This window comes from Neopsephotus bourkii, unplaced genomic scaffold, assembly GCF_033783945.1.
Source record: "Neopsephotus bourkii isolate Nb327-2 ecotype Australia unplaced genomic scaffold, CSIRO-AGI_Nbou_v1 NB_122, whole genome shotgun sequence".
NCBI classification, from domain to species: Eukaryota; Metazoa; Chordata; class Aves; order Psittaciformes; family Psittacidae; genus Neopsephotus; species Neopsephotus bourkii.
This window is the reverse complement of record NW_026900639.1, coordinates 1,165,641-1,181,126: the sequence shown is the minus strand read 5'-3', so window position 1 is coordinate 1,181,126 and position 15,486 is coordinate 1,165,641. Positions and strand designations below refer to the sequence as shown.

Sequence of the window (15,486 nt, the reverse complement as noted above, 5' to 3'; positions counted from 1 at the left end):
AGATCTCCCTGGGGTTTGGGAAGTTGGTGAAATAAAGTGCTGGTGTCTTGGTGTGTTACTGGGGCTGTTCTAGGTGTGATTCCTGGGGTACCTGTGATGCTAGGAGAGACCTGAGGTTGTCCTGGGGTGCCAGTGATCCACGGGTGCCAGGAATCCCAGAGGTGTGGTGCCATTGTCTGGGGGTGTGGGTGATCAAGGGGTACTGGTGATCCTAGGACATCCCACCAGTGCTGGTGATCCCAGATTCCTGTGGTGCCTGTGTCATGGGGCTGATCCTCATGTGCCGTGGATGATCCAGGATACTGGTGATCCTACCCTGGTGATCCCAGTGAGATTCTGGTGTGGTCCCAGTGATCCTGGGGAGAGCTCATTGATCCACTGGCTGATCCCAGTGTAGTCCTGGTGATCCCAGGGAGATTTCAGTGACCCCATGGCTGATGCCAGTGTGGTCCCAGTGACCCCAGGGAGATCTTGGTGATGATGTGGCTAATCCCAGTGTGGTCATGGTGATTCCAGAGGTGATCCTGGTACGATCCCAAGGAGATCCCAGTGGTGCCGTGGCTAGCACTGTAGTAGTCCTGGTAATCCTGGGTTGATCTCATTGATCCCATGTCTGATCCCAGTGCAGTCCCGGTGATCCTGGGGCGATCTCAATGATCCTGCAGCTGATCCCAGCGCAGTCCTGGTGGATCCAGGGGGAGATCCCGGCATGATCCCGAAGAGGTCCCGGTGGTGCCACGGCTGATCCCGGTGCGGTCCTGGTGATCCTGGGAGATCTCGGCGATCCCGCGCTTATCCCGGTGTGTGGTGTGACCCTGGTGATCCCGCGGCTGGTCCCGGCCCGTGTCCGCGACGGGGGGAGCGGAGCAGCGCGGCGCGGAGCGGCGGGCAGGGAGCGGCGGCGCGGCGGCGCGGCGGGGAGGAGCCGGGCGGCCGGGGCGGACTCGGCGGCGGGCGGCGGGCAGGGCAGGGCAGGGCACGGCGCGGATGGCGGGGCCCCGCCGGCGGCCGCTGCAGCGCGGCGCCCGGCGGAGGATGTGAGGCGGCGGCGGCGGAGCCGAGCCCCCGCCGGGCTCGGAGGGCAGAGAGGGGCCTCCCCGCGGCGCGGCCCGGCCCGGCCCGGCCCGCCCGAGGGGCCGCGCCTGCCCCCGACAGCGGCCGCCCGACCATGGGGGACTTCTACGACCCGGAGCACCCTACCCCGGAGTAAGCGCGGGCCGTGCCGGCGGCCGCCACAACCACTTCTCGCGCCGCCGCGGCCTGAGGCCTGCGGGCCCGGACGGGCCGGGACGAGCAGCGTTGGGCCGGGACGAACAGCGTCGAGCCGCGCCGAGCCAGGCCGGCCGGCCCGCGGGGAGCCACCGGGACCGGAGAGGGCCGCGGCACAGGCGCTGCTGCCCTTTCCCTTCCTTTGCAGTGTGCGGCGGGCGGGCGGGCCGCCGGGGCAGGCCGTGCATCCCCGGCCTTGCGTGAGCGCCGCGGCCGGGCGCCGGCGGGCGGAGGCCGGGAGGGTTTGGTGGGGGGTGGGAAGGAGCGGAGCGACGGGCACTGCTGGGGGCCGGGGCCGGGGATGGCGGGGTGCGCTCTTGCCCTGCTCTCGCTCCCCTGCCCGGGGGGCGGCGAGCCCCGGGCCATCGGGGTGCGCGTTGCCTCCCGGCCCGCGGAGGGGGACCGGGTGGTGAGTGCGGACGTGTCCCGGCCTCTCGGGAGGGGTGTGGGGGGGCAGTTTTCAGCAGCTTTATTATTGTTATTACTATTGTTAATTTTCTTCCCGGCGTGCAGAGGAGTTACTGAGTCCTGTGTTTATTTTGCCCTTTGAATCCTTCTCCGACAGTTCCCGGCCGGCCCGTGCTCTGACCCCATTTTCTGACAGGAGGAAGGAGCCAGGCACAAGGAGGGGAGAGCAGGCTAATGGCCGGTGAACTCCGGTTCTCCTCTGTGCTGGGGATTTTCCTTAACCTCCCCCCGGCATCACGCCACGGCCACTAGCTTTATCGCTCCTTCTGAGCAAGCCATTCAGCACCCGCTGGCAGTGGTGTGGTTTCTTTCCCCACCCCTCCCTTTCCTTGTTGTTTCTGAATGCTGTTTTCACGTTTTTAGACGTCCCTGTAAAGGATTCGGGTGCTTCGCAAACTTTGTGCGAATGGCATCCCCGGTGCGTGGCCGGCTCCGGGGTGGAAGGAGGCAGACAGACGGCTGGCGTGTTGCACACCTCTGTGCAGGGGCTGGACTGGAAGCAGAGCTAAAAGTAGGGTGTTTTGAGCAAGGACGAGAGAGCAAACCTTTGTGAGCGAATGCTGTGGGTTCTGCCTGTGCCCACCTGGAGCAGCTGTTCCAGCTGAAAACGCTGCCTGCTGCTGAGCCTCGTAAAGTTAGAGGTGGAGGACTTGAGTGGTGGTGACCAGTGATCTGTAGCATTCAGTGTTAAACCAGGCATCAGGCCGAGCTGAGCAGTTAATGTACGGGGTATATTGCGCTGCTGCTAAACCAGTCTTGAGTGTTTCAACCCTGGGCTCTTGCAAGAAGCCAGAGTGGTTTCTCTAGTGACTTTATAAAATAAATACTAATGTTTTGTTTTTTCTCTGGGGGGGCTGGTGCTCTGGAAGCCATCAGGAGGTGCTCACGTGGTTGTAGGAGCCTTGTGTCCCAGTGTCCACCTGGAAGCACAGCGTTTCGCTATGTCTTGAGTCAGATTCGCCGCTTCGTTAATGTGCGTCTTATTTAGGATGTGCTTTTCCCAGTGCATGTGCTTTTAGCTTGAGAGAAGCATTACTTGCAGTGGTGATGGTTTTCTTCAGAGGTGGGGGTGCCTCAAGGTTCATCGTCTCCTTCCTCACTCTCTAATGTTGCGATATGAGGCATGCGCCACACAGCATGTCCCAGGAAACAGCTGGGTGTTTCCAAAGTGCAGTGGGGAGCACAATTGAAAACAAGCCCATGATGGCTGCAAGACGTTTGCTGCTGGTGGTGGCATTCCCCCGTCCCGTACCTGCTGTGGGGGTGTGAGGAAAAGGGATGTGCACGATTTGGTTTTTGGAAGAGTTGCTTTCTATAGCTCGTAGCTGCTGCAAGATGTAGGGGCTTGGAGAGTGTTGGTCAGAGCCCAGTAAATCTTGAGGCTTATCCTTATCTTTCATGGGAATCATTCATAGAGTGGTTTGGGTTGGACACGACCTCTAAAGGTCATCCAGTCCAACCCCATGACAGTGACATCTCCTGCTGGCTTGCTCCAAGCCCTGTTGAACCTGACCTTGAACACTGCCAGTGATGGGGCATCATTGTTACTGAGTTGGAGCTTCATGCTGGCTGCAGGAGGGGGGATACTGAGTCAGGAGCTGAAAGACAGTTGACTTGAATGTGTGCTGATGGTGTTTACTGGAGTTTTCCTATTAGCAAAGAGTCTCCAACTTGGTTTTACCTGGTTGGTCTCCACGTCCCACTCATCAGCCAGTGCTTGGGTTCTTGCGAACTTCAGTGTCCAGCTAAACCAGCTTTCCTCACCTCTGGGCTGGTCAAATTTGGGCCAGCCTGAGCCAACAAGCTCAGAGCTGTGAAGTTCCACACGAGGTCTGTAGCTTCTCCATGGAGCTGCCCGGTGCTGACCTGGACCTACTTAACGGATGTTTGTATGGTATCGTGGGCTATGAAGAGAAGAAACTTCATCTCTTTGTGCTGTTACTGGAGCTGTGCTGGTGCAGCCGATACAGGCAAACCTGCAGCAAGCGAGTGCTTCCTTCAGGAAGACACCAACCTCATCCCTGGCCACACTGTTCAAGGGCAGAGGACCTTTTCAAGCAACTGTGACGTTGGTGGGGTTGTTGCACAGGGCAAGATGGATGTCTTGGAGAGTTCTGAGGATTTGTTTAGCTCACATCTGCACCCTGCAATGGAGACTAAAGGTGCTACAGCAGGTTCCTTTGCGTTCACTATGGCTGAAATGCATTTATCTGCTGCTTCCTCATTGTGCTGCAGGAAGACGTCCCAGCTTGAATTTAGCTCCATTTTGGGGTAAGATGGCCATCCTGCATCCATGCAGGCTGGTGACAGCGGTGGGGCTTGGTGGTGCATGTAAATGTTTTGGTGGGGTTGGGACTTGTAGTCAGTGTGTTTGAGCATCCTGTTGATTTTTGTTAATGTGACTTGATACGGATTCAGCAGTTTAAAACTTAAGGTTTTCGGTTGTGGCTGTTCCCACAGGGTTTATTTAAATGTGCATTTCAGCTGGAGAGACTCACAGGCTGCTCCGTGTTTGTGTCACTTTGGGACTTGATTCTTTTTTGCTTCCTGTCAACACCTAGATTCTGTTTTCTGCTTTTCTCTACGGAAGACGATGGGTAATGCTGGTGCCCTTGGCACAAGGTGGAAGCTCCTGGCAAGTGTCCTGTGGTTAAATACCCAAATCCAGGTCCTTGGGTATGTTCTGATCCATTGGGGAGATGCTAATGGAAGGGAAAGGCTTGAAGGCTGTTTTACACCTGTATTTCCCTTTGAACAGTCCTCCCCTTTACTAAGGAGACTAATGATGGTCCCGTGAGGCACGAAATCAAGAGTAGTAAGGGAGAGACTTGGCTCTCTCTGCCTGAGTGTACCTGAGGGTTTCTCAGCTCTGTGCTTAAGCCTTAATGGCTCTGAAAAGTCAGTTTATTTGAAGAAAATTCTCTTTGTACATCCAAATTTGTCTTGGTCACAGGAGGAGACTTCACCTGCTCGCCTGGCCAGCCAGTAAGTTATCAAACAGGTTTCTCACCTGGGCTTATTGTTTTTGATGCCATCGTAAGAGCGTTCTCAACTGGACCTGAACTGTGGCTGATTGCTTGCAGTGGAACTGAATTCAGTGAGGTTATTGTTGGGTATCTCCAGGAAGGAGATGTGGATGCTGTGCAGAGCTGCCACTTCCACTCTTCTGTTGCCTTTTTCCTGCTTCATCTGCAGCACATTTTCAGTACCAGGTCTCTTAAAAACGAAGCCTGAGGTCTGTAGATTTGCTCTTGGAGAAGTTGCCTTCTTCCTGGTTTTTGGGACCCAACACTGTCTTACCACCACTGTTGGGTTTTGAAGCTTGCCCTTCTGCCCTGCATTCTTCTGCAGCTTCCATCCGCTGCTCTGTCATTCCACCTTTTCCTTCTGCCTATGGTCCAGAAGGTCAGTGTGGAGCAAAGGCAGGGTAAATCTGCAGTGTTTCGCTTCAGAGGAAATTAAAAAAGTGAGGAAAATTAAACTCCACGCTTTTGGCTTCAAGAAGTTGAGGTCCCTGTGGTTTCTGCCAACCAAAATGCCTATAAATAGGAAAACGGTGTGTTTTTCCAGGAGCTGGCTGGGTGTGAGCCTGCTGGGAATACTTTTCTCCTCTGATTTTCAACTTTTTAGGTCTGCATATGGGCAGTGCTTCTCTATAGTTTAGTAATTAATGATGTCATGGTGCGCGTGAACGCGACGGGGAAAGTTGTGGCGTCGGGATGCCTCAGTGGGAAGGTGTGCTCGATTAGCTGGGTTTCTCAAAAATGGGGGAATTTAGCACCTGTAGGCTACCCAGGGAATATATTTTGAGCTCCGAGTCGTTCCATGTACCTTTAGTCACCAGACACATGCTCAGCTAATTACATACTCCAGCGAGAGCAGCTAACATATGAACTCAGCTCTCCTAAATACTACGGTCTGGTGATCACAGGGAAAAGAGACGGAGAAATCTCTGTTTTTTAAAAGCCTTTCAATGGTTCTCTGGGTGTCATTGTTTCTGTTTTTCCTTCTATGATTTAATATTTTCCTTGCAATGCCTGAAAGTGGGCTTCAAGTGGGTAGGTGACAGCCTTCCTTCGACGTCCTGCAGGAGAGAGCTGTTGACGTAATTCTAAATATAATTTGTTTGTGTGTATATTTAGACAGTGAGAGAGGACTTATAAACACCTATTTTTAATAGAAACAGAAACATGAAGAAAAGTTAATGTTTCACATATGGATGTGCCCTTAGTCACAGTCAATACACTGGCTGCATTTGATTAATTAGGTGATTTAGATTTATTAATGAGCCAAGCCGTGCTGTGCAGGTGGAGCTGTGCAGGTTGCTTTGGTGCGGCTTCCTTGGTGCTGTGGGAAGTGATTAGGAGCTGAAATGCTGCACTCCAGAGGCTGAAAAAGAATGTTTTTGGTTTTTTTTTTCTTGACTTTTTTCCTGACTTTTCCCGTTGGTTTTTGTTTTGTAAACTTCTGTAATGCTCCATCCCTGCAACTGCCTCTCTCCAGGGAGCTTCTGCCCTTAGAATCCATCCCAGACGGGTGATGTGACCTGCAATTCAAGACAAGTGCAGTCCAGGAGTCAAAATTTAACCCAAGCGATCGATGTGGGAGGTTGAGGGGTCACGCCAGGTGTGGGGAGGGAGCTGGAGCAATGTTCAGTGTGAAGCACCATTTTCAGTCTCAAATGTGGCCTTACCCATCGTCGCTCAGAGGTTTTGAAGTTTCCACAGTATCACATTGAAGCTGCATTATTACCTTCTTATTTGAAATGCATCAGCGGAGGTTTGCAGCTACACATTAGAAGTGTGTCATTGTGGGTTAGCAGAAAACAATTACTATTAACATTTTGTAGCCTTCTGCCCCAAAGTTTGATGCTGCAGAACATCAAACATGAATTTATTCTACATAGATATCCAACAGAAAAAACTGTGGAGTCTGGTACTTGGATTTTTCTTGCACAGCCACTTCCCAACTTGCACTTTCATTGCAGATTTCTGGTGTAAAGAAGGATGAAGGGGGTTGAATTTATCTGCTCCTACACTAGTTTCCCTGCCTGGCATCACCTTGTGTTCAGCATTGCCACAGCAACCGGCCGCGATGCTGCAGAGCGATAGCGGGGTGCAGGTTTTCACTCCTTAGCTCTCATTTCTTCTTGGTGTGTTAGGCTGGGTTTAATCTCACTAAAATAGTTTGATTTAAAGCACTCAGTTCTCCAGGAGTTGGTGTTGCAGCAAGCTTGGGCTGATTTACTGAATTGAGAGAAGCTCCCAAGATGTCTCCCACTGCTGACTTAACCTGCCTGGCAGGTTTATAGTAGACAATTCAACTTCATCTATAATTGCTTAAGAAATAAATACCTTCAGGATTTTGTATTAAAGCAGCAACCTTAAGCTTGGCTGGAGCGTTGTGGCATTTCATTTGTGGCACCGAGCTTTTTTTGGGGTGCGTGGTGCTGTTTCGACCCTTTGAAGTCTGAATTTAGTGATGCCCGATTATTGGAAAGTACCTTCTTTTGAAACATAGCTTGAGTTTTGGGTGAGGATGGGGTGTTTTGTGAGTGCCGAGTTCAATATGGTGAATTATGAGAGTGTTTGGTGCTGTATGTACGTCTGTGAATTTTAAGGTGACCTCACTACACTGGTTGAAGGTGAAAAAGTAATTAAAATTGAATGGTTTTGCCTCTGTGAAGGTTTTGTCACAGTGTTGACTGTCATCTGCACACTGGGCACATCCAGCTGCATGGGCTGCACAGATGTTTCCCCCTCACCCAGTGACACCAGGCTCTTTGGGTCGGGGGAGACCTTCCCATCTCCCATCAGTGGGACCACTGCTGTGGTCAGCCTCCTCATGAAGCAGGTAGACTTCATTGACCCCAGCCTGCAGTCTGAAACAGAAATACTTATTTGCAAGGCATTTTGAGAGACAAAAGCTGACTTGCAGTGCCAGGGAGGGTATTTGTCATGCAGATTTGGGAATGCCTTGATAAGCTCGGGTTAGGAATTTGCTCACCCACAGAAGGAAAACCCAGCAGATGAATCAGGGTGGTGAGTCCTGCTGAAGTTCTCTTCCTGCTGAGAGCCCAGGGAGGTGAAGGAGAGGTACAACTCCTTGTTTTTCCCAGTCCGTAAATGCAGCAGAAGGTGCAGTGTAGCCTGGGGCTAGCCAGTGGGGGGTCCTTTTCAGCCCTGATGAGTGGGAAGGACCCATCCTGCCTTGGGACTGCCTTCCTGGGGAGGGCTTTCTACTCAGTGGGGTCAGTCGTTCCTCCTTTTATCACACAGACCTCATTACCCAGAGCCATCGCTCTGGTCAGATGAAGCCTCAAAGTCTTTGCTTGTCCAGCAGATACGTGGTGGCCTGAGCTGCTGATTTCTCTGCCAAGAATGAAGTCCTGTGCTGGTCGCTGGTAGTAATGGTCGTAAGTCAGCTTAGATAGTTCTGATTATTTTTTTCTTGCTTTTATTTTAAATGCTTTGAGGTTCTTCACTTCCTTCTGCTTCCCCTCTTGCTGCAGAGAGAAGAGTTGGTGTATCTTGAGCTGGTATTTCCTGGAAGCTGGGTGTAGCTGCTTGCTTTTCATCAGGATTTAAATACTGAAATCATGTTCCTGGTATCAAACATCTTTTAACTTAATTAGTTCAGTTCAGCATGTGCTGAGCTTTCTCTTTGCAGCCTGCTGACTGCATGGGATGGCAATTTGAGCAAAATTAAAAAACATTGGGTTTTTTTTTTTCTCCCTAATTCTATTAATTTCTTTCTGTCCAAGCCTAGAAATGTTCCTGGGGCATAGTCTGTGAATGCTGTGCTGTGACAGTCAAGTCAGATGTGACTGTCCCTACTGCAGACGCCCTATATGAGAGGGAGCTTTGCAGAAGGCTGGCACTTGCTTTCTCTCCTTTTGTTAATGAACTTGGAGGGTGTTTACCCTCTGCAGCAGAACTTTAGAAGGTTTTTGCTGCTTCTTGTGGTGGTGAGCAATTCAGGCGTGCGGGGTTGGTGTCCCCGGAACTGTGCAGTGGGGGTAGCTGGGATGTGTGACACAAGTTTAGTCCTTAGGGTGGTTTTGTGCTGGTAGGAGAAATGCTTTGTCGTATGGTTGTGCCATGGTGGGGCCTGTGCTTAAACCAGTGTCACAGCTTTGGTGTTGCAAACACTGTGCATAGGTGTGTGAAAGTGTCTGTGGCCTGAAGACCTGGAAATAAGTTAAGTGTGGGGTGGAGGCTACAGGTAAAAAAGTACCGGAGCGGGGATAACCATCTCAGTGACTTCTTCAGGGTCATACACAGGCTGTTGCAGAGCTAGAAATCGACCCCAAACTTTTAAGCCTGGCTTAACCCCTGCTGTAGGAATAAGGTTTTTGTTTGGATGTTGTGGGTACCCTGCACCGGTTTAGAAACCTGCTGTGGACTGTTGGTTTTAATGTGGTTTTGGAGTTTTCTTGTGCATCTCCTGTGTGTTCCTGGCAGTACCCTGTGCAGAGACTTTGATGTCATACCACCCTGCAATGTCAAGCTACCCTGTGTCTTCCCCTGCTTGGCTGCTGAAAGTGATAAGCTGGAGGTGGTAAAATGCCTTTGTGTAAGATCTAGCCTCATCCATCCCCAGGGGCAACTGCAGCCCTGGACTGCCAGACAGCTCAGGGGTGTGTACATGTTTTAGGAATTAACTGCATCAGGTAGGGGAAATGCAGTTTAAGGTTAGCTTGTATGTGTGAAATGTTTCCTTTTGTTGCCTTTTGAGACAGGGGTTACCTGAAAAGTGATCCCATGTAAATTTTGTTGATGGGAAGATGCTAACTTTAAAAGCTTCTGATGAAATTTCTCCTTCCCTGCTCCCAGAGGAGGAGGAAGCTTTCCAAGGACTGGTGATCCCACAGTACTGAGCCAGAAACTGATTTTAAGTTAGCATGGATTTGTGCCCTCTTCTTTTGGAACCGTTGCTCTTTCATTTCCTCCTCCAGTCTGTCCTCCTTTCCCTTGCCGTCTCAGTGCTCTGGTCGGTAAACCCCTTGCCTGGCTGCCATGGGAACAGCATTGCTTGTGAGGATTGCTGTAATCATTTCCAGCTTGACTTCTTTAGACGTGCCCTGGTACTGAGCAGGAAGGGAAGAGCAGGAGCTGTGTGTGTGGTGGTGAGTTTGAAATTCCTGGGAAGGAGCAGGGTCCTGCCATACCTTTATTGGAGCAGAAGACTGGAGACACTGGATAGTTTTCTTCTTAAGTGAGTCGCTTTTCTGAAGTAGAAGATCTTAGCTTCTCTAAAACACCAATAGTATTAACACAGATAACAAAATAATTGGGAAATGAAGCTTTGGACAGTAGATTAGAAAAAAAAAGAACCCCAAAACCTTGAGTTTGTGGCTGTTTGCATGTTCCTGCCAGTGTCTCTTCTCCGACCCACCTTCACAAAAGGAGGAGCAGCAAAGGCAAAAATCATCCTTTTCCCTCTTTAATTCTTCCCCTTCTCTTTAGGGCTTGGTTGCTGTGGGGTGAATCTTCCTGGGGAAGAGCATGGGCTCTACCAAACCCAAGGCTTAATCCACAGCTTGGGCACAAGTCCCTTCACTGATGCTGCCAACTGGCAAAGAACAGGCACATTAGCTCATGCCATTTCTTTTCTCTGTTTTTTTCTTTTTTAGCTTATATTTTCCCCAGCTGTGGAGAGAGTAAATGGGTGTAATAAAAATTCATAGTGCTCTGGGTTTTCCATATTGTGTCGTAATGCCTCTTGAATTTGTTCTCAGTGGCTCTCCTCCAGACATGTGAGAAATGGGACCCCAGGCTAGCCTGGGGTGGAAGCTGCAGCACTTTAGTTTCTAAATCGTCTTCATACCTGCTGTTGAAATGGCTCGTGCCTGGGGTTTTGTCTTGATTTATAAAGTTCATTTCAAGGGGTGTATTGGGAGGGAGCGTTCACTGGTGATTGCAGGTGACTCCACCAGTCACCTGTATTAAAAGAAAAATCCCTTTCTGGCATACCTGTGGCTATGCAGGATGTCACTCAGCCCTTATCTTTATGATGAAAGAAGAAATACTTGGTTTTGGTATATACAGCTGCTTGTTTTCCTGGCACATTCAATCCTCTCTGTTCTTTCCTGTTTCAGTGCAGGAGAAATGGTTTTTCTTCCCCTGCTCCAAACTTAACGACTCCAAACGCAGAGAAAATGTATAAAGTAGGGAATGCTGATTTAGGAAATCACAGAGGATGGGAGAGATGGATCTGTGGGATGTGCCGCAGGGACAGGTATATGCTTACGGCTACCTTGACCTCATTTTCTGGTGAGCTTGACTTTGTTTCATACTTCTGTCTAAACAAGATGTTTGATACCATTAGTGATGTTTTTTCTCCCCTCCTGGATGTGCTTTAGCCTTTCCTCTGTCCATGTTTTTTTGTGGGGAGGAGTAGGATTGTCTGTTGACTTTCCTGCTTTTTTGTCTGGTTCTATATTATCCAGCTGTGATGTGTTATTTTTGGGAGGAGGGACCCATTTGGGTATTAAAAGCTCAGAGTTCTGTACAGAAGAGTTCACAGCAATTAGCACTGTGTTTCAGGGCCTGCAGAGTGTTTGTCCTTACTTTTTATCTCTAGCCAGCCACATTAGAGACTAATAAACCTAAGTGCGAGATAGTGCTTCAGCCCTGTGAGTATTTTTATCAAGTTGTTTTGGTTTTGAGGGTGGCAGGAACTGAAGGAGAGCAGCAGGGAGTGAACTTCATCTGCAGAATCCCAGAGGTGCAGCCAGCTGTTCATCACCAGCTGAGCAGCAGTGAAATCTGCCTGGTATTTAGGATCTTGTTGGAACCATGAATTTCCACCTGAGGTGTTAATCTGTTGTGCTGCCTTCTGGTTTGCTTAGCCCTGGTGCTGTGGATGAAGCTGGTGATGGATCCACGAGCAGCTCTGGAAGTACATCCTCATCCCCACACTGGTAGGACATTTCTGGCCAAAGCAAAACAGTCTGGAGGTTGGGATTTTCTTCTGCTGTGTGCTGTTGCACTTTCTCTCCTTTCTTCAGAAAGAAAGGTAATTGCTGAGTCAGGTAGGCTTTCATATGGACCGGTGCTAATGCTGGCACAATACCCCATTGTCAGCTTAAAGCAAGGTGAGCTGAGTGCCTGCTGGGATAAGGCTTTTTAAGCTGGCAGGGTTTAGGCTTACAGATGTTTAGATCTGGTGGCTTTAGGCTTTCAGATTCTTCTCTGTTATGAAGAAGAAAATAAAATGGAAAGAGAACACATGGGAGGTGAGGCTTTTCACGTTTTGTCTGAATGCAGACCAGCATTTGTCATTTAGACTTCTGGAACCTGAGGGCATGTTTGGTTTTTGTTTGCTTCTTTAGCATAAGCAAAGCCCTGCATGTAGTTCTGATTATGACATGAAGTCTCATTCATGTCAAGCTGTTCAAGCATCTACAAAATGCTGGAGCTGCTGAGCCTCGGAGTTAAAATACAACCTTATTTTTTTATTAACATGCCTGTGACAAAACTGGGATGTTTCCATAAGCATAGGAAAGCTCTTTAATTTTAAATATAATGAATTTTGGTAAAAATGTGGGTCTGTAGCCTTAAAAAAGTCTTCCCTGCAAATACAGACTCCTCTGTATGACATGGAGTTTATTTGCTGCCGTGGTTGCTGTCGGGTGCAGTTGTGCATTTGCGGGGTGAGTGCAAGGACATCTTCCTCTCACCTGATCAATATTCATCACTAGTTAATCAGATGTGACTGGCGGATGGGCAGGATTGTTCTTTAAGTTTTATATTAGGGGCAGATTAAGGAAGATGCCCCAACAGGAGGATGGTGCAGCTTCCTGCTTTGGGCATTTTCTTTTAGTTTAATTTATTATCCGCTTGTTTGTATGGTCGTCAGGTTTGCTTTGAGTTTTATTTTATGTTTTAACAATCCCTTTCTCCTGACATTTATGGAAATGAGCCACTGAGTGTATGAATCCAGTGCTGATTTTAATAACAGTCTTCCTTTTGTGCACCTGCAGATAGCAGGGTGCAGCCGGAGGGAAACAAGTGGGATTGCTCTAAACCTCAGGGGCTGGAAACCTGCTGGAAAACCTCTGGGTTGTGTGCTTGGATGGATCCCCAGCTCACATACACTCTTGTTGTGCCGAGCCTCCTGTGTGCCAGCTCCTTCCTTAGGCTTCTAACGCTGGGATTTTATGTAACTTCAAACCCAGCGTGGGAGGAATTTGGCAAAAGGGTTTCAAGCGAACAGCAGCGCGTTCACTAATTCTGGAAATCTATTTATATGTTTTTTTGATCTGGGGCAAAGGAAGAGGTTGTAAATGGAAATGGGATCCATAAACCAAGCCAGCTGCCTCTTTTAGTGAGGTTAACCTCCGTGAGGGCACCTGTGACAAGGTGGGATGGATTTTGATGAAAGGCAGAATGGTAATTCAGGAGAGAAAAGCACAACTGAAGTACCACTGCGGGTAGGGAATACTGCTCTTCCCACTGTGAGAAGAATTACTTTTCTGTCCAGGAGACACTAAATTGTTCATGTAGGTGACAAAGACTGTAGAAGATATGTTACCAGTAATGTCATCTCTGCTTCGTTCTTACATATTTTATTTTAAGCCAGTTTAATTCATGCAATGTTTTCTGTTTTGTAGCTTCTTAACTGTTTTTTATCTTCTAGTATTTTGATTTCTCACTTGCCACCATTAAGCTGCTCAAATTTTAGCAATTTCCCCACACCAAGTGGCTTTAGAGCAGCAAGATCGTAGAATCATAGAATAGTTAGGGTTGGAGAGGACCTTAAGATCATCAAATTCCAACCCCCCTGCCATGGGCAGGGACACCGTACACTAAACCATATCACCCAAGGCTTCGTCCAACCTGGCCTTGAACACTGCCAGGGATGGAGCTTTCACAACCTCCCTGGGCAACCTATTCCAGTGCCTCACCACCCTAACAGGAAAGAGGTCTCCACACAGCCTTCTCTTCTCCAGGCTGAACAGCCCCAACTTTCTCAGCCTGTCTTCATATGGGAGGTGCTCCAGTCCCCTGATCATCCTCGTGGCCCTCCTCTGGACTTGTTCCAACAGTTCCATGTCCTTTTTATGTTGAGGACACCAGAACTGCACACAATCCTCCAGGTGAGGTCTCACAAGAGCAGAGGGGCAGGATCACCTCCTATGACCTGCTGGTCACGCTCCTTTTGACGCAGCCCAGGATACGGTTGGCTTTCTGGGCTGCAAGCACACACTGAAGCCAGCTCATGTTCATTTTCTTATCGCCCAGCACCCCCAAGTCCTCCGCAGGGCTGCTCTGAATCTCTTCTCTGCCCAACCTGTAGCTGTGCCTGGCATTGCTCCAACCCAGGTGTAGGACCTTGCACTTGGCATGGTTAAACTTCATGAGGTTGGCATCAGCCCACCTCACAAGCGTGTCAAGGTCCCTCTGGATGGCATTCATTCCCTCCAGCGTATCAACCGAACCACACAGCTTGGTGTCATCGGCAAACTTGCTGAGGGTTCACTCAATCCCACTGTCCATGTCAGCAACAAAGATGTTAAACAAAAGATGCCCCATGGCAGTGTTGAAGGCCAGGTTGGATGGGGCTTGGAGCGTCCTGCTCATGGCAGGGGGGTTGTAACTGCATGAGCTTTAAAGTCTATTCCAGCTCAAACCCATCTGTGATTCTGTGATGTGATTCTATGGAGATCATCCATTTCTTAATCCAGCTCACTTTCTCCTGCAAGGTTTTCTCTGGGATTTGAAGGATTTCAACTGTCTTTATTTCCCCTTGAGTGTGTTGTGTTTTTCTTGCATGTTTCGACCCCCCATGCAGGAGATGGTGCTTTGCCAAGCTGCCTTCATGGAGTGACTGTCTCAAGGTGGAAGATGCTGAGGCTGGCATCTTGTTTGGGAAATCTGCTGTCGTGGCTTTGAGCAGGACATGAGCTTATAGCTGGCTCAGATCGTGCTATGATTCCTGCTATTTTGTAGACTGCATTCCTGGAAGAGAAAGTTTTATTCTTAGCTTTCAGTTTTTGGAGATCTCTACTTTGTGTTCTTGCCAGTATTTTAGCTTAACACTGGTTTTTAGCTTAATACTGGATTTATGCAACGTTCCAGCAACAAGAGGAAAAATGGGTTATTAAGAGAGATTAGTTACTCCTTTACTCTAACTATTTTAGTATTTTAAATACTAAAGTTCATTACCTGTCTCCCAGTACATCGCTACTTAAATCTGTGTTCATATATATGAAGAGACAGTTATTTCCTTTTAATTTAGGACCACCAGTTTTCATCTGTTTTTATTCTGTTCTGTATCACAACATGTCTGGTTATGGATGTCTTGAAAATCATAATAGAATCATTTAGGTTGGAAAACACTCTTAAGGTCATTTAATACAATGTTCATATCATAGAATCATGGAATTACAGCATGGTTTGGGTTGGACTGGACCTTAAAACTCATCCAGTTCCAGCCCCCTGCCATGGGCAGGAACACTTTCCATTCGAGCAGGTTGCTTCAAGCCCTGTCCAGCCTGGCCTTGAACACTGCCAGGGTTGGGGCAGCCACAGCTCCTCTGGGCAACCTGTGCCAGGGCCTCACCACCCTCACAGGGAAGAACTTCTTCCTCAGATCTCATTTCAGTCTCCCCTCTGTCAGTTTAACATTCTTATCCTCTCCTTAAGGACCTTGTCAAAAGCCCCTCTCCAGCTTTCTTGTCAGCCCCTTTAGGCACTGGAAGCTGCTCTAAGGTCTCCTCAGAGCCTTCTCTTCTCCAGGCTG

General features: G+C 49.1%; 1 protein-coding gene across 1 annotated transcript in view; it reads left to right on the top strand.

Annotated features, from left to right (window-relative positions):
- The first annotated feature begins 965 nt into the window (after window positions 1-965).
- The window catches only part of SETD2 (SET domain containing 2, histone lysine methyltransferase), a 64,638-nt gene continuing 50,117 nt past the window's right edge, over window positions 966-15,486 (top strand). Inside the window, exon 1 of the mRNA XM_061365724.1 lies at window positions 966-1,206. Within this exon, the coding sequence (XP_061221708.1) occupies window positions 1,169-1,206 (38 nt within the window). The 5' untranslated portion in view covers window positions 966-1,168. The remainder of the gene's footprint in view (window positions 1,207-15,486) is intronic.